The 24173-nt window shown below is 35.1% G+C and overlaps 1 protein-coding gene across 2 annotated transcripts in view; it reads right to left on the bottom strand.

Moving 5' to 3' along the window:
• Positions 1–11305, bottom strand: part of LOC131052609 (actin-related protein 2/3 complex subunit 4) — an 88925-nt gene extending 77620 nt beyond the window's left edge. Inside the window, exons 1-3 of one of the 2 annotated variants that reach the window (XM_057987207.2) lie at positions 11107–11305; positions 8458–8523; positions 5635–5687 (exon numbers count right to left, since the gene is read on the bottom strand). In XM_057987207.2, coding sequence (XP_057843190.1) covers positions 5635–5687; positions 8458–8523; positions 11107–11109 — 122 coding nt within the window. In that variant the 5' untranslated portion in view covers positions 11110–11305. Of the gene's footprint in view, positions 1–5634; positions 5688–8457; positions 8524–10991; positions 11027–11106 lie in introns of those variants that run through there. The other variant, XM_057987208.2, reaches the window with a different exon arrangement.
• Positions 11306–24173: the final 12868 nt, after the last annotated feature.

Raw genomic sequence — 24173 nt, forward strand, 5'->3', positions numbered from 1 at the left:
TACCACTTTCATTTTAGGAAATCTCAACTTGAAAGGGCGGAAATTTTGCCTCCATACGTACCAAGTTGATTTCGTGTTTTGTTTGCACCATTTTTATTTTATGAAATCCAAACTTGGAGGGGCGGAATTTTCACCTTCATTCGAACCAAATTTGTTTTGCATTTCATTCATACCACTTTCATTTGGAAGATTGAATTTCATTTGCCTTCATCCACCAAAACAAATCGGACTTTTAAGCTTTGATTGCACATGATAGAAATTGACTAGCATGTTTTCATCTCTCCTTAGCATCAATTCTCACATTGCCAATCATTGATTTTGTCTTCATTTGTACAAAATTGATGATTTGAAACCCTCTCACTTAATTGAAATTGCCCAATTTTGATACTTGTTGGATTGATCAAATTTTGATCATTTTATTGATCTATTAATTGCATGAATTATTCTTTGATCTGCTCAGTGCTTCCTTATATGTTGTTATCTTGACACATCACACCTTGTTTTTGACTTCTTCCCTGAATGGGCTACTGGTATTTATTTTACATACTTCTGATCTGATCCTTTTTCTTCTTTGAAAGTTGATCCCATTGAATAGATTCGGCCTATATGATATGAATTCACACCTGATCTTTATTTAGATCTGGACTGAGTTAAATCTGTGATTGATTTGTATGGATATCCACCACTCCTTGGTAAAATTTGCATTTCTGTTTTGATTTTCACTTCTCCAGGTCTGATTTCAAAGCCTGCTCCTGATAAGAATTTGTTTACAAACTTCGAGAACTCATCTTGAAATCTGATTGAAATTTCCCTCTTTACTGGAGTCAGACCTAACCTGCTACAGTTCACTGATTCTCTGATCTCAATTTGCCTTGGATCTGATTTAATTTGTCTCTTATTCACTTTTTTTCACCAAGCTTTAAATGAAAAATGAACCTTGATTTCCCTTTTAGGAAACTCAGACAACCTTGAGTCCTTTGGAAGTCACACTTTCAGACCTACAAATGATAACAGATCTGGACCTGCACAAAATCAGGGAGGAAAACACCCAGATTTGAATATGAACAACTTGTTTGTCCTCACGAATTGCTCCTTTTATGATCTGATTTTGAATTTAAATCCTCAATTTTTGTTTAAGTGACATGTTTTTTATTTCAAAGGCTAGCTTCCTTATCATTAGCTCCACACCTTGCAAGGAAATGGTGAGGTGGATATTTTCTTTTTAAAATGCCTTAAAACTTTTACCTTCTTTCCAAAGTTTTGATGGGCCCAAGCGATGCGTGGCAAGGAGAGGGAGAAGAACGTGAGGTACTGTGGCTTGAAAGTGAATAGTGGTAAGAAAAGGTGCCACATGAGGAAGGTAAGTAGAGGATGTTGGGGGAAAGGGAGACATAAGTGATAAGGATGGGGGGGATGCAGGGAAGGGTAGGACATACCGTGGGTAAGGTAGATGTGTTATGAATTGCATGCAGAAAAAATCAATTATATGCATGTAAATATTAAACAAAGGAATGAAAAAACACAAAAATAATAACAGAGAGGAGATAATTTTAACGTGGTTCACCCAAACTCGAGCTACGTCCACCAAACAGAGAGTCCAATATTATTATCCAGTAAATCGAACTGATTACAACCAGCAATCCCTTGCAACTCAATACCGCTGCAAAATGCTACAAAAATTTCTACAGAAATCCCTAATCCTTAGCCGTTTTATCAAGACTTATGTCAGTTACAAAATTAGGGTTAGAACATGTCAACCAATAGAAAATTAACTCCTGACGCCTTTATAAAATAATAAAAGTCCATTGAGCTTTTGAGGGCACTGCCCCTCGACCCTGCCCTAAACTGCAACAGGGAACACGACAAAGACACTGCCCCCAAACCCCCATTTAATAACTTGGGGGGGGGGAATTGCACCGATAAAAGTGTGAAAAATTAACCTCCAAGACTGATTAGGCTCCATATAACAACAAGATGGAGGATGTGGGAGGTAAAAGGAGTTAGGATATATTGGGGAGTGAAGTGGAAAGGGAGGTATATGGGGTAGTGAAGGGTAGGCTAGGACGGGATGGGAGTTATACTAAGGAAAGGAAGGTGAGTTAGGATAGGTAAGCTTAGGGGAATACAGGGGTAAAGGGTATGAAGTGTGGAGTAAAAAGTATGAGATATAGGTCAAGAAATGTAGGGAATGGAGGGTATGAGAGGTAGAAGAAAGGTAGGAAGTGGGCATGAAGGTTAGAGGAAGGTAGCGTGAATGGAAGATATGAGGTTTAGGGAAGGGAGGTTAGGAAATGGAAAGAAATGGGAGAAGGTGAATGGTAGGAAGTAGAAGGGATGAATGATGGAGTGAGATGGAAAGATGGAAGGAAGGGAGAAGGGAGATGGATGAGAAGTGATTGAGGTTGGGCATCCAATGGTAATGTCGGGAAACGTAGATCAGAAGCTTTGTAGGGTAGAGGAGGTGTTGTACCTCACTTCATCCTAAAGAGAGAGAATTTAATCAGCTCCTGAGCAAATACAAGAGTAGGCTAAAGGGAGTAAAAAGTATGAGATATAGGTCAAAAAATGTAGGGAATGGAGGGTATGAGAGGTAGAAGAAAGGTAGGAAGTGGGCATGAAGGTTAGAGGAAGGTAGCGTGAATGGAAGATATGAGGTTTAGGGAAGGGAGGTTAGGAAATGGAAAGAAATGGGAGAAGGTGAATGGTAGGAAGTAGAAGGGATGAATGATGGAGTGAGATGGAAAGATGGAAGGAAGGGAGAAGGGAGATGGATGAGAAGTGATTGAGGTTGGGCATCCAATGGTAATGTCGGGAAACGTAGATCAGAAGCTTTGTAGGGTAGAGGAGGTGTTGTACCTCACTTCATCCTAAAGAGAGAGAATTTAATCAGCTCCTGAGCAAATACATGTCTTATTTATGAAAGGCTAATAGCAAAGATTGGACAACTACCAACGGCTAAGCTGAGACAACTAACCTAGAAAGCGAAAAAAGTGGGGGTCCTCATTTGCAATGGGGCGATGTGTGAAAACGTCACAACACACTGTTGCTCAACATCACATACATACCTATCTTCCACTATTGCTCAACACACCACATCCAATCCTAACCGGATCACCAGTTTTGACATCGATGACAACATTCACACAAATCTATCAGAGCAATTATCTATTTTTGCAGATGAATATTGTGCAATTGTAGAACATTTCACCATTCCAAAAGTCACAACCTTTAAAAAACTTACAGACTTTAACTGTCTTTTAAAATACATTTTTTTGGGGCTCAGGTTCACTCCTTGTATGCACAGGGTTCATACCAAGCATAACCATTGGCTCAAGTACAAACCCTAAGCATACACAGAGCAAACCAAGGCAATAATGACCAATACTTGGACCCCTTTGGTATGTGAATGGCCCCCAAACCAGGTATACCCAATGACATAGGGTTTCAACCAATGTCACAAGGTTCAAATTCGGGTTCAAGTTCGACAACAATAAAATCTGGATGAAGTTCAGTAAAGGAAAAAAATTCAGAAAAAAAATTGGCATTAAATTCACCTTACATATATTAAATTTTTAAGAAATATAAAAGAATATACTCAATAAGTTAAACAATTGGTTTAACTATTATTTTCAAAAGAAGAAAGATTTTAAATTTAAATTTATTATAATTAATATTAGTCTTTTACAAAAAAATTAATATAAGTAACATAATATTTAAAGTTTTTTGATGTTAAAAGTCGATATTTAAATTAAAAATACAAATTTTAGCAACATATTTTTAAATTTTTATAGAATTAAAAAAAATAAGACCAAAAAAACTAAAGAAAAAAGCGTTTTAAAATTTTCCTTGATAATATAAATACTTAATTACGAATCAAAAAAATAAAAAATCATAGAATATCAATACAAAAACATTGACAAAAAAACCTTAAAAAAATTTAAAGGTTTTTCGAGTAGGAGTCGCGCAAGTGTTGCAAGCACATTCGACTCGCTGGACCATGTTAAGACTTGCTAGACCACATCAAACATGCTAGGATCACTTGTGCAAGTTTGTTCGCCCTTTATTCGCACATCTAAAAAGTGAATCCACCCTTTGTGCATGTCCATGGCATTGTGTCTGTAGACTAAAATTGTGTTTCATCAAGTTGTATATAAGAAAACCTATCGAAAACCCTAGGAAAAAGCACCTAACTAAAAGAAAAATTAATAAAAAATTAACACGTTTTTTTAATGCAAATTTGTTCACGAATTTTAATGATTTTTTTCTGATTGTTGAATGTTCAATGGATTTTGAACTTCATGTTTGAAGTTCGCCAAATGTTGTGACATAGGTTTCAACTATCACATTATGTTTCTCCTGAAGATGACCTTTGAGACCTATTTATCATAGTTACCAGGACACCCATCTCCTACCCTTGGAGACACATACCGAAGACGAAGACACCTCTCCGATATCGGAGACGTCTCCGGAAAGTTCTTGATGCATAGGGTACTTTTGGCTGCCGTCTCCGAAGTCTCCTGACCAAAAATTGACGTCTCCTGCTAGAAAACTTAGGGCAAAATGCAATAAAAAGGCAAAAAAAATAAAGCAAATAAATAAGATAAACTTGCAGCAAAGCAATGTCATAGGGAAATGACTAATAAGGAAACCGTTTCACAGGAAGACAAAAATCCATGCAAAGTTATAGTGATCGGATCTATTGACAATGTAGACTTTTTGAGAGGACCGATTTCTTATAATTGTAATAGTGTAAAGAGAAATTGCCTTTACTATTTAGCTGACAATATTGAGTGTGCTCAACATCTATATTACCATACTCTCACTAAACAATTTAGACTGGCTATGGTATCAGTAGTGTAAGCAATTTTAATTTCAATTTTAAAGTTAATGTTAAACTTTACCACTGTTCTTGTTTTCAAAGTTCTCTGTCATGATATCTTTTGGAACTTATTAAATTATAATTTTTTTAAATTGGCATCTCCAATTACCCCCATCTCCTATTTTTGAAAATTAGTCGTACCAGTACCGGTACCAATCTCCAAGTACCCCCATCTCCTCGTAACCTTGCTATTTATCTAAAGACATTTCATACTTTCTATCATCAAGTTTTATGCAATCATATATTTTTCTGCACCATATCTCTCAAGTGGTTCTGCTTATTAGTTACTGCTGTATGCATGAGCGTGATCACTGAAATAATGTGCATATATCAGTCCATAGATTCAATCCAGCTGCTCAGTTTGACAGTTTAGGCCTTGAATGGCTGTACGCTCTATAACATTCATCAAACATACATTTACGATAATGCCATTGTTTCCACATAAATCAATCATCAAAATCTTACTCAGTTTGAACTTTGTTTACTGAGACTGCATATCATTTACACAACATATGATGAACAAAGAAAATAATAAAGAAAGATAACTAGTTTAAGAGTTGAGAAATAGAACGTCAACAATTTACATAAACTACCTTCTAGAGTCATTAAGTGCTAAATTTGGCTGAAAATATGCTAACAAACAACTGATAATTTGTATGTTGAACCAGGAGGAATTGAGAAACATGCACACATAAGCAGTAACCTCATTCTACATGATACATTGTGCAACAGGTCTAAGTTTGCTAATAACTTACTTGAACTCAACTTCTGGTTTATTATGCCTTTCAACTTCTTGGCAAGGGAAGTTCTGCAATATCATGTAGATTCAATTCATAAAATTGATCAAAAGTTCCAGACTAAGGAAATTTAGCAACAATAAATAGAAAGTGGAATGTATAACAGCCTAAGAATTTCTAGAAAGCGCAGTGATATGCATTGAACAGTTCCAAGTACAATCTTACTGAAAAAATTCCCGGTACCAAACTTGTTAAGAACCATGTAAGAAAAATAAAACAAACCAAATGAGATTTTTTATATTGAATATGATTCACAACTAATCTGCCCATACGAGCATCAACATGAGACAAATACAAACACAATAGAAAAGGCGAATGGAAGATCAAGAGTCACTACTTAGAAATCCATTTTATTTTAGAAACCACATTCACATCAGAAGCCAACTATGGGAAACCAAAAGTCACAGCTTAGAATTCCACCTTAGATATCCCCTAAGTCACAAGGTTCGAATTCGAATTCAAATTCAAATTCGACAGCCATGAAATTCGGATGAAATTCAACAAGGGAAAAGATCGAAAAAAAAATCGGATTAAATTCGTTTTATATAATTTAGTTTATTTTTAAATATATGTAATAATTTTAATAAATTATAACTAATATAACTAATAATACAACTAACGCATTAAAAAATATAACTAATAATGTATATCGAATGCATTTGAAAATATACATAATAACTTATTACTGTATATTTTTTAATGCATTCGATATAACTTTTACCTAATTACTAATTTATTACAATAAAAAAATAAAACTACAAACTACATCCGACAATATCGAATACCTAATTACTAATTTATTACAATAAAAAAATAAAACTACATTAGACAATATCGAATGCACACAAACAAATGAAAGGCAAATGAAAAAAATTGAGAGCTCGGGAGTGATGGCGACGGCAGCGACAGCGACTACGGCAAGTGGCAGCGATGGCAGCCACAGGAGTGAATAGGAAGAATCGCAGCCCAGCAGACACAAGATCACCCAGCTGCAATCTACAGAAGGTTCTCCTGTTCGCAAATCTGCAGAAAATCTTCAGAAAACCATAAATGCTTTTCTGAGTTGTGTGTTTACAGAGGCAGAGCAGCGTTTTATAAAGAAAATCCGCCGAAAATATTCAGAAAATCCTAAACGCTTTTCAAAAATCCCGTACGAATTTATGGCCGAATTTGATCGCATTTTTTATAAAAGTTTGAAATTTGATTAAATTCAAACTTCATCCATGAAATTCACCGTATTTTGTGACTTAGGATATCCCTATGGGGATTTGAACTTGGGTCTCCACAATGGAAACCCAACGTTTTAACCTATTAAGCTCGATCCCTTCGGAAAAAAGGAATCATTGATACAAGACAAATAATAGCAATACCTACTTTCTCAGTTAATATTTAAAGAACTTCCATATGATTCATTAACTAATCACATATAGCAGTGCCTAGCCTCAGCGAAAATTGGAGTGCCATTAAATGAAAACAGAAATTTCATAGATGCAGCATGCCTCTTCACAAATCAAGCAGCATTCGTAGCTTCCAATGAGAAAACTAAATGGCCATACTGATGTAACTGGAAAAGGATCGAAAATATCTCACTTGCCATTTTTTATTAGAGGGAAGTGCAGATTAAGAGTGGTTTCATTTCCTTGTTTCCAACCTAATATCAAAATACTTCCTAAAACATTTTTGTCAATTTAAAGCTTTCCGTGGTGAACTTTCTCATAAGGTGGAAAGCTAATACTACTTCAAGACACTAACTTCTCAGATTTACCTGTGAAGCCTCAAATTGCACAAAAATAATATTAAAGCCTCAAATGAATGTCAGAGATACTGATAACAAAGATAACACTATAGTGTGCTCCACTACTACCTTGGGCCTTCTTAAAGAAATCAGAGATTGGTAAAAAGCTTCTGGTAAAATTGTGTAAGCAGTGCTCCACTACTGCTTTGGGCCTTCTTGAAGAAATCAGAGATTGGCAAAAAGCTTCAAGTAAAACCGTGTAAGCAGTGATACTCATAACGGAGATGACACTACAGCACATGCTCCACTACTGCATCTGGACTTCCTGAGACAAGTAAAAAGCTTCTGGTAAAATTGCATGATAAACTTACACAGTTTCACTTACACTATTCTTATGGACTCTGAACATCTCATGCTCATAATCAGAGATTGAGTTAATAATGTCATTGTACACTAAAGAACAAAAAAGTTGTTGATTGTCTGGGAATTGACATTGCAAAGGAATTTTGGAGGTCATTCTTGCCAAGATCAGATGAAACCAATGACTGGGCAGGCAGTCTGAGAGAAACTTCGAAATAGAAATTTTGTTTCCTTGTTTTTGCTTTGTCAGTTCAGATAATGACTTTTTGTTTCTATGACTATTTGTAATAACATGCTGTTAGCATATTGAAGGAAATTAGCTCAAATATCCAGAATTTTAGGCATTGTGATCAATTCAATCCTCCATGGTAATTCAGAGAGGTTGTAAAAAGTGAATAACATAGTCAATTAGTCAGGTAGTATAGGAGTTCAGAAGTTCTTAGTCTGCATTAGTTTGATGACTGGTATGGCAGAATTCTGATTAAGTGACAGTATATATCTCATCTGAAGTGGCAAGTATAGCCTTTTTTCCTGATTGAGTTGAGGCCAAAGAGATGCCTTAGAACTTCCGACAACAATTAAAAAAATCACAATAACAAACTATAATAAGATCATAATTAAAACAAAGCTTCTTTAGAAATAAAGGACCTAATCACAAAATGGTTAAATTATAAGACATATGTCACCTGTAAACACATAGCAGCTGCCAGTGTATTTCGTATACACGTCAAGTAAGGCCTCAATGTATTTGCCTGCAGTATATAAGACACAGCAAAACACTCTGAATATGAATCATTCCTTTCAAAATCCAGTATTTAAATACAGTAAAAGCATGACTCTGATGTAATCACATAAAGAACCATTTCACTAATTGACTTGTTGACAATCATTGAAAAGATCATAATGCTGAATTCCAATTCTCTTGTTATACCACAAGCAATTTTCTTTAACTTTTTGAATTTGAAAACATGATTTCAAGTGTAAATTATTTCGCATTTATCACAGGAAGCAATCCTCATTCTATTTGAAATATGTTGTTTTTCCTTGAACTTTCTGATGTATTATTGTAAATATTTCTAAAATAAAATAATGCGGTCCATAACTCAAAAGGATACCTCGTGAGTTATGGAGGTTCTGTTGTAGTAGAATACATATAAGTGATGTTATAGTTGAAATCTGAGTAGGTGAGGTTGTTGAGTATTGAAATGCATGTGGTTATGGAAAATTAACATTAAAGAACCCTATAAATATGCGACTCTGTGGAGATATGGAAAAAAGTTGTAAAGCATTGAAAATGGGATATATTCATATTAAATAAGTGAGGTTGCGAAGCATTCAAAAAGAATATATTGATTGATGTACACTCAGGTGAAGCATTCAGTTATCGGTGGTTGAAGTTGTGGAGAATTGAAAATGAGGTACATTTGAAAAATTAAAACCCATGGTGTACTGAAAAAAGTGCAAATGAAGTTAGCTCACAGGATACGGCGATTTTCATGGATGAGGTTCGAATTTAATCGAATTTCAAACTTCTATAAAAAGAATCGAATTTAATCGAATTTCCTCTATAAAGCACTGCTATCCACCTCTAAACACAACTCAGCTGGTCATGGGTATTCTTTGTATATGCTTTGTATCTATTGGGTCATGGGTGTCTGCAACTGCTGGGTTGCCCTGAGATTTTCTCCAACAAGGGTCGCTATTCTGATAATTTATTAGAAGTATACATATATTTGAAAATAAACAAAATTATAGAAGGCGAATTTTATCCGAATTTTTTTTTGGATTTTTCCCTTGTCAAATTTCATCCGAATTTCATGGCTGTCAAATTCGAATTCAAATTCGAACCTTGTGACTTAGTTAAATATGGAGTATAGAAAATGAGATGCTTTCATAAACATGTGGGTGTGGGCCGACAAAGCATTGAAATATAGCTCATCTTGCAGAGAAAAAATCCTTCATAAACATACCCTCAGCTAGAGGTTTGAATTGGGGATATGTGAGCTTATGAAAAATTGATAACAGAGATTAATCCTTCATAAACATACACTCGGCTAGAGTTTTGAATTGAGGTTATGTGAGCTTATGGAAAATTGACAACAGGGTGTAATTGGAGATGTTTGACCCAATGGAGTATTGAACTATTGGAAATGACTTTATAACTTTATGTAGTATTTATATATATATGCAAGTGGCGCTGTGGAGATTTGGGAAATGGTAAATCCGTTAAGTCCATCCCCACGGAGTATTGAAATATTGGTAAATGACGTTCTAGAAAATTGAAAATGGGTAAATTTGATAATGAACAGCTCATGAGGTATTTAGATACGATTCAATGAGATGTTGAGGTACCAAAAATGGGGTGCGTTATGAGCAACCAAGTTCAACCCAACTCCAATAATGCAGCACATGATCTCACCCTACACACCTAAGACGGCCCATGGTCTCATGCCTACAGAAAAGCCTCCGCTTCAAATGACAGCTCCAGGGAGAAGGAAATGGGGTTTGGTTTCATGTGGAAACTTTTGAAGGCCTTTATGTGGGTAATGAATAGAATTTCATTTTATATATAGAACTATCAAATTCAAATTAATCATTCGAGGCACTCAATTAAGAACACTTCCTACCAACATTCAAAAATTCACTTCGACAGAAAAGAATAATTTCTGCTTTTGAAACTCAAATTCCATTTTATATATAAAATATCAAATTCAAATTGATGATCCGAGGCAATACACTAAAGAACACTTCCTACCAGCATTCAAAAAATCACTTCGAGAAGCATTTTTGTTTATTTTTTAAATAAATAGATCTAAGATAAGGTTATGGATCACCTTTAACTAGGTGTGGGTGTGAATTAAGCTCAAGTCACATTCATAAAGATTATCGCAGAATGTTGTGCGATAAGTGGTACAGAGTAAGCTTAGAGCACATTCTTGTATGGTATAAGCTTGAGTCACGTTTTTAAGATAAATTCCCAATGTACCCCATTAAACCTAGGTCACAGTAGATAGTGTCCAATATTTGTTATACACTTGAAATAATGTCCGCCATTACATTTAACCCGTGAACCCTAAAGACATTTTCCTCACAAATTGCATAAGAAAAAAATATAATGTTCTTAAGCAGAAAGAAAAGAAAACCATTCGTAAAATTCAGCTCCTATATTTCCAAATCTGAATTAAATTAATTAGCAGCGAAAAAGAGGGAAAAAAATTACAGAAGAGTCCCGCTGTAAATCTTCTCACCCGAAATTAAAACGAAAAGTATGGTTTGCATGAGAAGACTGAAAAAACATTTCAAATCGTACACTAAAATGAAATTGAAATGCCTACCATTGATAGAGAGATTTGATTACGCTGCCAGAATCAGTAACATTGCATTAGGGAGGATCGTATATGATTGTTTAAAGCAACTCTGGGCAGCTGTCGTGCATTTCTGTGCCTTCAAAAACAATCTCTGAGTACGAATTACTCGACTAATTAAGAACGAAATCATTGTCCTCGTCGATCAAAGTTAAAGTCGCCGTAATTGTAAAAGGGCAAAAGGAAATAACCTTCCAAAGTTTAATCTATGCTAATTTACGGTCGTGGGATTCAATTTTTTTAACGAGAGATTATGGCAATTAAACGGTAATAATAATTAGAATTTAATTTTGTTAATGAGTTTGTAGATGTTAAGAATAATTGAGGAGAGGAAAAATGAAAAATTTAATTTTGGAGTTTTTCATGATAATCTTAATCTTGCGGGTGTTGTAAGTGCTTTTGTGTTTGGAAAATCCAGTAATTTGTGAATTCTAACAAAAATGAAGTTGTATGGGAGGTGCTCGTGGCAAGTATGATTTTTGGGCATTCTAAAAACAATTTGCAATATTAAGGTGAAGGGGATTAAATAATTGTTATCATTTTTTTTTTTTTTTTTTTTTTCTTCTTTTTTTTTTATATTGATGAGAAAATGCATTTATCTAATTGGAAGCTATTTTCTATTACGAAAGAAGGTTTAATTTGTAAAAATAGATTTGTTTTACTTGAGGTGATATATTATAATATGAAGAAAAAAAAAGTGGCTAATATGTTAGCTAATAAAGGAGTGGATCTTTTTAATGTTTTGGGACTTATGAAGTTATAAGGCATCAAATTGGGATGGTTTTTAAATTTTATTAAAGGAGAACAACACATTAAATTGAAAGGAAATACATGATTACATAACATTATATGTTAGCTAATAAAGGAGTGGATCTTTTTAATGTTTTGGGACTTATGAAGTTATAAGGCATCAAATTGGGATGGTTTTTAAATTTTATTAAAGGAGAACAACACATTAAATTGAAAGGAAATACATGATTACATAACATTAAAGCACAAGTGGAAATAAACTCCTAATTACTAATTTATATCCTCTACGATTTCCCAACGTCATTACTGATTAAGCAACAACTAAAAAGATACATGAAACATTCCCTACTTAAACTAATAACTTATATTTACAAATAGCATAAGATAGTACTAATTTTAACCATAGGAATAATAACCATGAAATGTAACATATTTAACACTTCAAAGATACTACATTCATTTTGAACACCAATACCAAATATTCCTATGCTATTAAATCTTGCAATCATAATGGATCTATCCATTCCTAAAATATTGTTGGTGTAAATAAATATCCATCATGGATATTATTACACTTTACTTAAGTTAACTTAGGATAATGTATCTCTTCGTAGTCTAGATATGAGACACTTAGGGAAGTGTGCACATAGGGATAAAGCTTGTAGGATAAATTCCACCTTTTGTGTTCTTATTTTGTTGTTACACTCCACATTCGGTGGACACTCCACCTCTTGTGGAATATTATATTATTTCTCCTACCTACCCCTAGTATTTCTTACCTACCCTTGTTTCTCATTGAGCCACATGTCATGATTGTGTGCTCGTATATCCATATGGCCTTGCCTATATAAGTAGGCTCATATTCATTGTATTGGTTAATCCAGTTGATCATTTGCATATTGATGAGAATACAGTTTGTTCTTGTCATTCTTTTGTCTCTCTTTTATACTTTACATTGTGCCCTTGATCTTGGCAAAATCTCAACATGGTATGAGAGCCAAGTCCAGGCTAGGAACCCCAAGCACATGAGAGGTGTGGCTTAAGGGGGGGTGTTGGTGTTGGAAATGAGCCACACCCAGACCGACGATGGACTGGTCAAAGAGGGGCCAGTAGCTCAGTGGTAGACCACTCCAATAGCGTATGGAAGGTCCTAGGTTCGAGTCCTAGCCGGTCCATGTTTGCATTCATTAAACATATGATAACATCATTACATTACATCTTACAATCTATTCATAGTTTCATTACAGATTTACACCAATCTTTCCAATGAGAGTGTCATGATACATTATCCACATAAATGATATCCATTTACAAAGTACATAGATAAATCTTTATATACATTAGAGAATACAAATGCATCCTAAAACATAGCACTAGAACTAAAGAGAAGAAGAACTACCCACCAAGCTCATGAAACATCCACCAAATATCTCAATGGAAGAAGGCATCAACCACCCAACAATGTGGAACTAAAAAGGTCCACCCCCATGCTCCAGAAAATGACATAAGGCCCCACACACATCACTAGACCTAGGTTGACAACTATACATCCAAGGGAACATAAACATTCACAAAAATGGAAACATACTGAAAGACTAAAATATCATAAGGCATAGGCTCAACCATAAAGCACAAATTCACCAAAGGCTTTCACAACTCCACATAGGATAGGGTATCAGGGTACAACTAGGGAAGAATGTCATCACATGGCATCAACATGATTTTCCCTAGGGTCTGACACTCTCCAAACTCTAGACCCTGATGCCCATTTGACTACACATGTGCAACTGAACAATCCTTCCATGGAGCCAAGGAAGTTCAATCTACCATATAGGCCTTCCCAATCTCGTCCTAAGCCTAAAGGAGCATTTCGAGCCATGAGTGGGGCACCAACAATTATCTTATTAATGTGTGTTTAAGCCATCCCTTAATTCATTTAATTTTAATGAATCACTTGATTAATCCAACTCTCAATGATTATTATATATATCCTGAATGAAGCAATTATTATTATTAATTAATATGATAATTAGCAAGGAGTAGTTATTTGGAATTTATTTATTCATTAAATATTATTATTTAATTAATACTTATTTATTACTAATAATATTCTTGAAATATGCAAATAACAATAAATTAATGTTATATGATTAATATTAGCCACCATACAGAATTAATCAGTATAAAGTTGATATCAGCATCACCCAAACAAAGCAACACCAAAGATAAGATTGGGATTCCAATTTGTTTATAAAAGATCAACCATTCATTATAAGATGTGATTAGTAAATGAGCTATTAATACAATAGTGATTGATATAAGTCATCAATAATTCTTTAGTTGATCGAGGAAGATGTATACATCAGTAACCATCGATAAGACAAACATTAACTAGTGCCACACGTCGATAACATAGACAAGCAATGATCCATTATTCTAGCGATTCAAAAAGAAATGAGACTATTGTAAAGTGGAAAATCGCGATCGAACCCTAAGTGTTCCCCCCACCACTCCAAGGAGAGAGAAAGGAGGTCACTAGGGTTGACAGTTTTCACTTAGGAGAGACTTTACATTCAAAAGAGGGGTTGAAACCCACAAGATCCAATCCCACACAATGCAAGATTGGATTCTAAATGAGTTTCAAGGGTTGTGACAACAAGGCTACCCTCTTTTGTAAAGAATGTAGATAGAAGGATTAAGCTAGGAATGCATGTAAAGTGAGAAAGATTCACTTATAAACAGAGATAGGAATATGGGATGAAGCTGCGGACCTGGAATTAGCAGTAAAATGTCGAGACGATACTGTCCTGCAAATTTGAGTGAAAGTTGACAGGACAATGGCACCCGGCGTGCACGCGGTCCTCCGAAAAATTCACAAAACGAAGGGGGAACTGTTCGTCTCTGCACAAGGATTCCAGATCTTCAATTATAGCCGCGTACCTGCAACCTACACACAGAAAAGAGAGGACAATTGGGGGGTTAGGGATTAGGGGTTTGCCCTTAGGTCAAACCCCGGTTTTGGAATTAACCAAGAAATCAGAATGCTGTAAATGTAAATGTTTGTAATGTAAACAAGTACTGATACCTTGTTGTAAGAATGTTTGTATTCCTACATGTGAAGGTGTAAATGTTGTTGTATGTTGTATGTTGTAAGTGATCTCCTCTTCAATGGTTGAATCCTTATCTTGAATGCAACACTTAGCCTTGAATGGAGACTTAGAATGCTCAATTGCTTGAAGGAATGCTTGAATGCTTGAATGCTTGAATGTTTTAGTATCGCTTCCGTCTTTTTTTCATCTACCCTTTTTGAGAGGGGAAATGTAGTTTATATACTTGCCAATTAGGGTTGAAAGACTGATTTTTCTGACCTTGGGCCGACATAGCAACCTTATTTTCCAATTTGCAAACTTAAAGACCCGAAGCCCCATAAGAGACCGGGCCCAAAATAGGGCCAGGGACCAGGGCGCTGGGCGCCATGGTCCCACCTCCGGGGACAGCAGGGTGCAAGGAGGATCAAGCCAGGGTGCAGAAAAATGTAGTTTTTGGTGTCATAAACAAGTTTCGGGGTCTCCATTCAGGTTCAGTGTTGTGTCGCCATCGTGAAGACCCAAATGCAGTCGAAATTGCAAGTGTCGCAATTTTAGGACATTACAACTATTAGGGGAACACTGGTCAACATTCTCTAAGGAACCACGATTCTCTTAATTCGTGATAAGTGAAGGATCCAAATTAAGGAACAACGACTTGTACAAGTTTAATAATATCCATTTAAGAATGCTAACTATTACAATATCAATTAAGACAGAGATGCTAACCATCCAATAATCGATATCGGCTATAAAGAGGCATGATAATATAAATTCATCAGACAATTATTCATGATAATCAGACATCGATCTTAAAGAAGGTTAGGGACAAGGATCTATGATCATGAAGACAATGAATAGTAAGAAGGCTAATCGATGGCAATGAGCATATCGTTCAGTTGATGCAAACATTATTTAGTCAATAAGGACTATTAGTAAATAATAGTTAAGTTTGATTTAATTTCAGTCAAATCATTGAAAGGAATGTGAATGGAAGGGGTATGACCCTTCGTTTCACACCCACTCAGTTGTTATAAGGGAAGGATTGTGGGCTATCCCAAGGACGGGAAGGAGGATATAAAAAAAAGAGGAAATATATATTATAGAGTCATCGATCAAATCAGATCATAACTGTTATTAAGTTACAAGCAACAACATCCTTGTTTTGGGTGGTATGTATGAGGATATGCTTAATATGAATACTTAATATAACAAGCCCGATAATGTTTTTAGGCAAAATTTAATATTAACATAGAGTGCAATATGTATTGTAGTTATACATAATTTCATAAGTGGCGGACCAGATCTGACATGTGTCAGATCTGTTTGCCTTTATCAGTTGCTAATATATTAATAATTGATGTCTTTTAAGCAGTGGTAAGATATGTTTGCCTTTATCAGCTGCTAATATATTAATAATTGATGTCTTTTAAGCAGTGGTAGCAGTAGTAGTATTAATGATTTATATAAAAGGTAATAAGTCAAATACTTAATAATTGGTAATATATGTGTGTGTGTGTGTGTGTACCCATAAAATTGCCTGAGTAAATAAATAAATATTTTATATTTATTTAATAATTATTCTTCTATTAAATAGTTAATTTGATTAATTTATTTAATTTATTTCATATTCTTCTATTAATTAATTTAATTGAAATATTTTATTAATTAATTCATTATATCCCTTTCTTCTAACCCAATTATTAAATATCTAGTATTTAATTATACCTCTATCCACTATTTTATAGTCTCATCAATTAAATAATTTCTTAATTATTTAATCTTCCTTTTCCAACTCACCCTCATCTCTACATCACCTCTTCTTTGCCAACTCATCAATCATGTGGCTAAGATATTAATATTTTTAATATTAATATGCATCGTTATCTTCAACTTCCAAATTTATTCTTCAAATAATGTGTACGTACACACATTCCTCAACCTCCCTATATTCTCTCCAACCTTCCTACATCTTTGGAGGGAGTTGAGTCCACTTGTCCTTTTATCCCTAAATACTCTTCATCTATCCTATATTCTCTCAAGTCTTCTTCTCAGTCAAGGTGAGATGAATGACATTTGGCTTCTCCTTCCACCTTTTCCTCCATCTTGTAGTTGTAGGAGGAACATCTTCCACCTTTCTCTCTCACATCTCAACCTCTTTCTCATAGCCATCCAATTTGCAAGATTTAATCAGGACCGTTGATCTCTGCCACCTAAGCTTATGCACTCAAAAATCTATAAATAGAGGTCTCCTAGACCATTTTTTAAACTAATAACTAATCTTATAGTCAATTAGGAGTCTTTATCTTTGCATCCGTGAGTTCATTTTTTTATCATTTTTAGAGTTGTTTTTGAGAAATTTAGCATAAATCATTATCATAGTTTAGCTTTGCATATCATATCAATTATCAGTCCATTCCACACTTGCCATCTTGGAAGCTACCAGTGCTTGTCTGAGAGCAAAATCATCTACAACCAAGAACAATGGGGTCAGGACACAATGAGAAATAAATCATGAAGGAATAATCTTTTATTTGCTTTTTCATTTCATGTTGTTTCATTGGTTGAAGCTTGAGTTATATTTGCATGATACACTAATGAGTTTGCAAGTTTAATCTTTGAGGTGAAACTTAAGTTGATACATTTTTTGTGCCCACCGTGGGGCTCGAGGCCTTGCACTTCATTTTTTCTAATATCTTGTCTAATTCTCACTAATACAATGAATGAATGCTTTTGTAAACCTATTTCATGCCTGTGTGAAACAAGGTAGCACTTTTACAGCTTAGTATAGTGTTTTCATTGCATAGGTTAGCGTTTTTGTCTTACATGTTAGCGCTTTTGTTTCCTAGGTTAGCGCTTTTGCTTGAGAAATCACACTTTTACTTAGAATTTTAGCACTTTCATTGCACAGGTTAGAGCTTTTGTCTTGCAGGTTAGCACTTTTGCTCCATAGGATAGCGCTTTTGTTGTTTTAGCGTTTTCATTTCACTCTGCTGCAAAAATTTGGAATTTCATAATCTGTCTGCTAACGATCTTTGCAGGTTCGATTGTCCAAGACCAATTTTTGCATATTACTGACTTGTGTGCTTGCAAGTTTCATTTTGAGCAACTTTAATGCATTTTCTCATTTAGTTTAATTATGAGTATTTTGGGAAGTAAAAAATCATACATGTTTCACCTAGCTTAACTAAGGGCTAAATGAACAACATGCAACTTGCATCATGTGTTTTCAGTAAGGTGGTTGCACATAGGTAATCTAAAGGGTGAAAGAATCATTGTCTATTGTGGTAGTTTAAAAGTAGTAGGTGAGTATGCTCTCACTCTAATACGGTGATTAGAAAGCTAGACCTACTTTTATTTTATGTTTTACCTTTAGAGGGCATGTCTTCCCAAGCTACCTTAAGGGGGCCAGTGAGAGGGGAACGACCCAAGTGGAAATGGGCTACTACTAAGTCCTTCTGATCCACTCTAAATAAATCGTGTCTATGATGAAAGTCATGGATAACATGTGTTGATTAGTTCATACTGACACTATGTTTCCCCATAAACCCTATGGAGCACAACCTCTATAGGTTAGGAACCTTTTGTATTTACAGAGTGTAAAGTGTCGCATGTTTGGCCACATGACCAAAAGCCCTTACTAAAAACCATTTGTATAGTTGCCAAAAATCCTTCTAATTATTGGCGTAGGAGGTCAGACCTCTGAAGCAGCTCACACACATACGATTCTTAGTAGAGATATGCAGTTTGCCATAGGGAGTTTTCATGGAAACCGGTGCTTAGCTACCCCAGAGAAGTGAGTGTTGAGGGTGGAGCCAGTGGGGTCAAGCACCTAAATATCCACTCTGAATAGCGTAGCCTCAAGGGAAACCCTTGTGAGATTCAACAATTATTGTCTCAACCTACCATAGGACTTGTGCTTGCTTGTGCATTTTAATTTCCAAACATTGTGTCTTTTGTGTCTGCAAAATGTTAAAATGGTCAAAAACTTGAAAAATCATCATTCTAAAATGAGTCAAAAATCTGACAACTTGCTAGAAAACTGAAAAATTCATTTGGCACAGTAAGAATCACGCTTTTGTAACACAGAACAACGCATTTACAGCATAGAACAATGCATTTGTTGCGCAGAACAACGCTTTTGATCAACAGTACAACGCTTTTGAAACTTAGGATACCAAAACAACATTTTTACAACTAAAACAACGCTTTTGCATGTTAGGTTCATGCTTTTATTGTGCAGTACAGTGCTTTTATTTAACAAAGCAACGCATTTGTTGTGCAAAACATCGCTTTTGATCAATAGGTTAGTGCATTTGTTTTCCCGCATCTACAACAATGAGCATTTCCACATATCAGATCAAAATTTCAACATCACTTTCAGATACCCTTTTTCAAGGATGTTCATCTTAAATTATCAGAAATCTTTAAACTAGTCAAACGATTAGGTTATCAACCAAATAAGCTTTTTCCAGAGGTTTTCATAAGCATAAACATCCAACAAGTTAGTGATTCAACCATCTCAAGTGAAAATCAACATCACTATCAATTTATTATCAGGATATATCAAATCCTTTATCACGAAACTTGATCATATCAGCCTTTGTTCATTATCTTGGATATATCGTTCCTTTGTAGACCTAGGTTTTATCAAAATCAAGATTGCACTCATATTGGAATCAAAGAACTTGTAAATCATTAGATCCTTATATGACTTTTAGATATCGCCTCAAGAAAAGAAAACCAAGTTGGAAGGCTATCTTGAAGAAGAGGAAATTCTTATATATAAATCACAAAATCTTGCTAAAACATAGAACATTCCTACACCGTTTTCGTCACTATTTACGTGGTTACAGAACAGAGTTTGACGGAGAGATTTTGCAGGCATGTGCTTTTCAACAAAAAGATGCCTTATCACAACGCACTACTAACGGTGGTAAAATCAACAAAGCTTATCTTCCTAAACCAGTGATCACCTATTGAGTTGCATTTAGAAAATCAAAAACTTGGGAAGTTTTCAAATCAATCACATGTCAGTTTGGACTAGAGCTCAATACGAGTAGTTGAGAAGACAAAAACAAATGGACGAAGATGATTCACTATTTCAAACATTTGGGTACACAGATGTTGATGAAGAAGCAATCAATAACACCATTAGAGGCCTTGAACAAGATTCTAGATTTGACAAAATAATGGAAAAACTATTGGAAAAACAAAATCAAAAGTACATCCTAATGTTGGCAAATTAAGGAGCTAAATTGCCACAAGATTTTAATGTGGAAAGTTTGAAATAAGATGCGGGAACAAGTAATAATCAAAACACATGATCCCAATGACGATGATCTAAATCAAGTAAATCATGAGGAAACAAGAGGAGATAGAACAAGAACATACCATGATGATGCAAGGAACCAAGATGAAGCAAGAAGAGAGCATAATGACAAAAGAACTTATGAGGATGCAAGGAGAACCCATGTTGATAATCCTTTGTTAACTCTCACTCAACAAATGCAAACATTACACAACAAATATAGGATATGCAGAATGGAACAAGTTCCAAGAAATATTCATTAGAGGATATCTATCCATATCTTTTTGATAAAAATTTAAACATGATACCATTCCCACAACATTGTGAAATCCCTAAATACGATAAATATGATGGGAAATCTAATCCTCAAGATCACATTAGGGAACTTTGCACCATGAGTATGGAGTTTGCACATGGCGAAACTTACCCTATGCATCTATTTCCTAGATTCTTAAGCAGACAATCAATGGAATGGTTTTCAAGATTACCATCTAGGATTAAATCTTTTGAAGAACTTGTGAACAGATTTATCTCATAGTACTCCTACAACATACAAAATGAGATAACAATGCCTAGATCTATGCAATATCAAGCAAAAGAATGGTGAACCTTTCATGGCCTTTTTACAGTGATGGAGACGAATGTTCAATAGATATCCAAGAGATGTACCAGATCAAGAGATAATGGACATATTCATTGACAACCTTACCAGTGAAATGAGTTATCGTCTCAAATTGCAATGTCCTCCTTTTGCGAAAATGATTGAGAATGGTCTAAAGATAGAGGGTGCAATGGTAAAGAAGGGAGAGTTAAAACTCTACAACAGTTCCTACAACAACAACAACAACAATGGTAATAATAACAATGACAAACCTAAATTTTGGTAAAAAAATAGGAATGTTACCAATGTTGGAAATGATGATAACAATGCTACCAAACAACAACCATTCTTCAACTTATCAAGTCAAGTATGAAACAAAAACAATCACATGAGAACAGTAAACCCAAGTCTTTCTTCTCCAATCCCCACAGGAAATTCACAAACATTGGTGAACCATTGGAATCAACTTTGAAGACTCTTCAAGCGAATAAATTGATTACCTTACCAAAAGCAAGAAATTATGAGCCTCAAGTCAAACCAAATTGGTGGAATGACAATCATTTTTGCAACTATCATCGAAACAAAACACACCAAACCAATGATTATCAAAGATTGAAGCACCTTATTCAAGATTTAATTGATAATAGAACTATCACAGTGGATGGTCATAAAATGAATGAATCGCATCTAGCATTCAAAACTCCACTCCCAAATTATGAAAAAGGTGGACAATCCAACCCAAAAGATGACAAGGGCAAAGCTAAGGTAAATTATACTTACACATATGATGATGTGGTAAATGTCATCATTGTCAAAGACAAAACACCTTTAGAACCAATCAACGTCATTACAAGAACCAAAGTGAAGGTTACATTTATGGGTATAATAAAATCAACATCCACTTCACGACAATGCAACTTAGTGGAACAATTAAAAAAGATACCCACTCAAATATCAATTTTGGAGCTCCTAAAAGTTTCACCTCTACATAAGGAAATATTGGAGAGAGCTCTAGCAGAAACAACATTCTCAAAAGACTTGGATGTGGATCAATTCCAGAACATAGTGGGACACCTCATAACCCCACATAGCTTATCCTTTTCTAAAAATGATGATGCATCCTTACAACACCCTCACAATACTCCCCTACATATTGAAGTCAACATTCATACAACCCATGTCAAATGCGTACTCATAGATGGTGGAGCTGGCTTGAACATTTGTGCATTAAGTTTAATAAAGGCTTTGGGATATTCAGAGAATACAATGGATCCAAAGAAGAAAATAATTGTCAAGGCCTATTATGAGGGACCGTGGTGTTGCCAATCAAAATAGGACCCGTGGAAAGAGATACATTGTGCCAGGTTCTAGATTTGAATTTATCTTATAGCATTCTTCTGGGAAGATCATGAATTCATGACATGCAAGTAGTTCCTTCTACATACCATCAGTGTGTTAATTTTCCTCATAATGAACAAGAAATCACCATATCAGCAGATTCCAGTCAATATTGCAATAATCTGAAAGCAACACAAGATGCAAGAGTTCCATATAACAGAGAAGTCGTCTATCCCATTAAGGAAACACAAGAAAAAATATGGGAAAACTTTGAGAAAAAACTCAAATTAAATGATGAAGGAATGGGAAAGTATTATTTGCATAACTTACCACTTTCACCTAAATCATATGAAAAACCTATAGATGCTCAACTACGGATCCCACAGAGATCAGTTGAAATGTTTGATGAAACGTTTGTTAGATCTGGAATACTTTCAGAGGAAATTGAAGACAAGGACATTCTTAGCTGGTTGTACAAAGATAAAATGAAACTATAGCAACAGCTGCAGAAGTCAGTATTCCCATAGAGCAATATGGCAATGGTTACAAAATCATGCAAGGGATGGGATATGAAGGAAAAGGACGAATTGGCAAGTGACAAGAAGGTATCTCAGAACCCATTTGTCCTCGCACACAATCTAAGGAAGATAAATCAAGACTTGGGTATCCTAAACCAAAACAAAAGCATCACAATTATCAAAACCCAAAGTGGAGAAAGAAAGAAATTCTTAAAGAAGAACCATGGCAAGAAAGGCTACATCGAGTAGCAGAAACAAGAAGAACATGAGAGGCAACAGGATGAGCTTGCTATCAAAAGAGAAGAAGAATATTGAAAATAAGTCCAATGCATAGAAGCAACCATGGAACCTGGTCAAGATATTCCAGAGATAGTGAAAGAACAAATGGCCAAAATCAGAGAACTATTCTCATCGTATAACATTTCTTTCAGGTATAGTGGTGTGATTCTAGACAATGATTCTGAAACAGATTCAAGTGAATATGGATGGGGTCTAGATCCATCATCCAATGCATCAAATGAAGAACATGATGAGGAACAAGCCATTGGTACAAGTGATTACACACTATTCACAAAACAGAGAATAGAGATGGAAAGAAGACAAGAAGAAATTAGGATTAAGAGAAAAGAAGCATATGCAAGGCAACAAAGAAAAGAGAATGAGAAAGATCAAGAAGTGACACCACAGGAAACACAAGCAGTCCCTACTCAACCATTAGAATATCAACAAAAAATCATATCTATATCAAACGTTGAGCAAGATACACCAAGGTATGGAAGAACTATAGAATAACTAATAGAAAGTCAAGCAGAAATGACTATTACTCTAGAAGAAGTTGAGATCAAGAGGAGGCAGAAGTTAGCAAAGAAAACATAATCCTCTATGCCATGTACACAAGTATGTCAACTTCAAGCTACAAATGAATCTTATGAAATTTACCCAAAAGGAACCTATAGTATCAAAGATGTATGTGTTGATATAATCCATTTGTTCAAGGGACAAATGTCAGATGATGAGTCACTTGTGAGCGAATCGCAAAATACTAATCTTGACTTCGTTAGAGATAATTAGAGAGCGCTTGGGAGAGATTATCCTCGAGAGAGTTCTATCTATGACATTACCTACTCTACACCAAACTATGACTATTATGTCATGAACTTTGAAATACCTAATGATGACCATGACCATGACCTACCCCTACTTCATCCAGAACTGATTGATTGGGATAACTTAGAAAACCCTAAATTGGATGTCTTTTCCAATGATCATGATTTAGTCGTATATCTTAATGTTGTTGAACCAATCACACCAAAGGTATCTTCCATGGGTGAATCGAGTAACGCTTCTTATAGTCAGGAGAGTGCCCAACTTTCCAGTTGCAAAATTGAAATAAAACAAGGAAAAAGACCTACTGCTGAAAACCATTTCATGGC

Source organism: Cryptomeria japonica, chromosome 10, assembly GCF_030272615.1.
Source record: "Cryptomeria japonica chromosome 10, Sugi_1.0, whole genome shotgun sequence".
Lineage (NCBI taxonomy): Eukaryota > Viridiplantae > Streptophyta > Pinopsida > Cupressales > Cupressaceae > Cryptomeria > Cryptomeria japonica.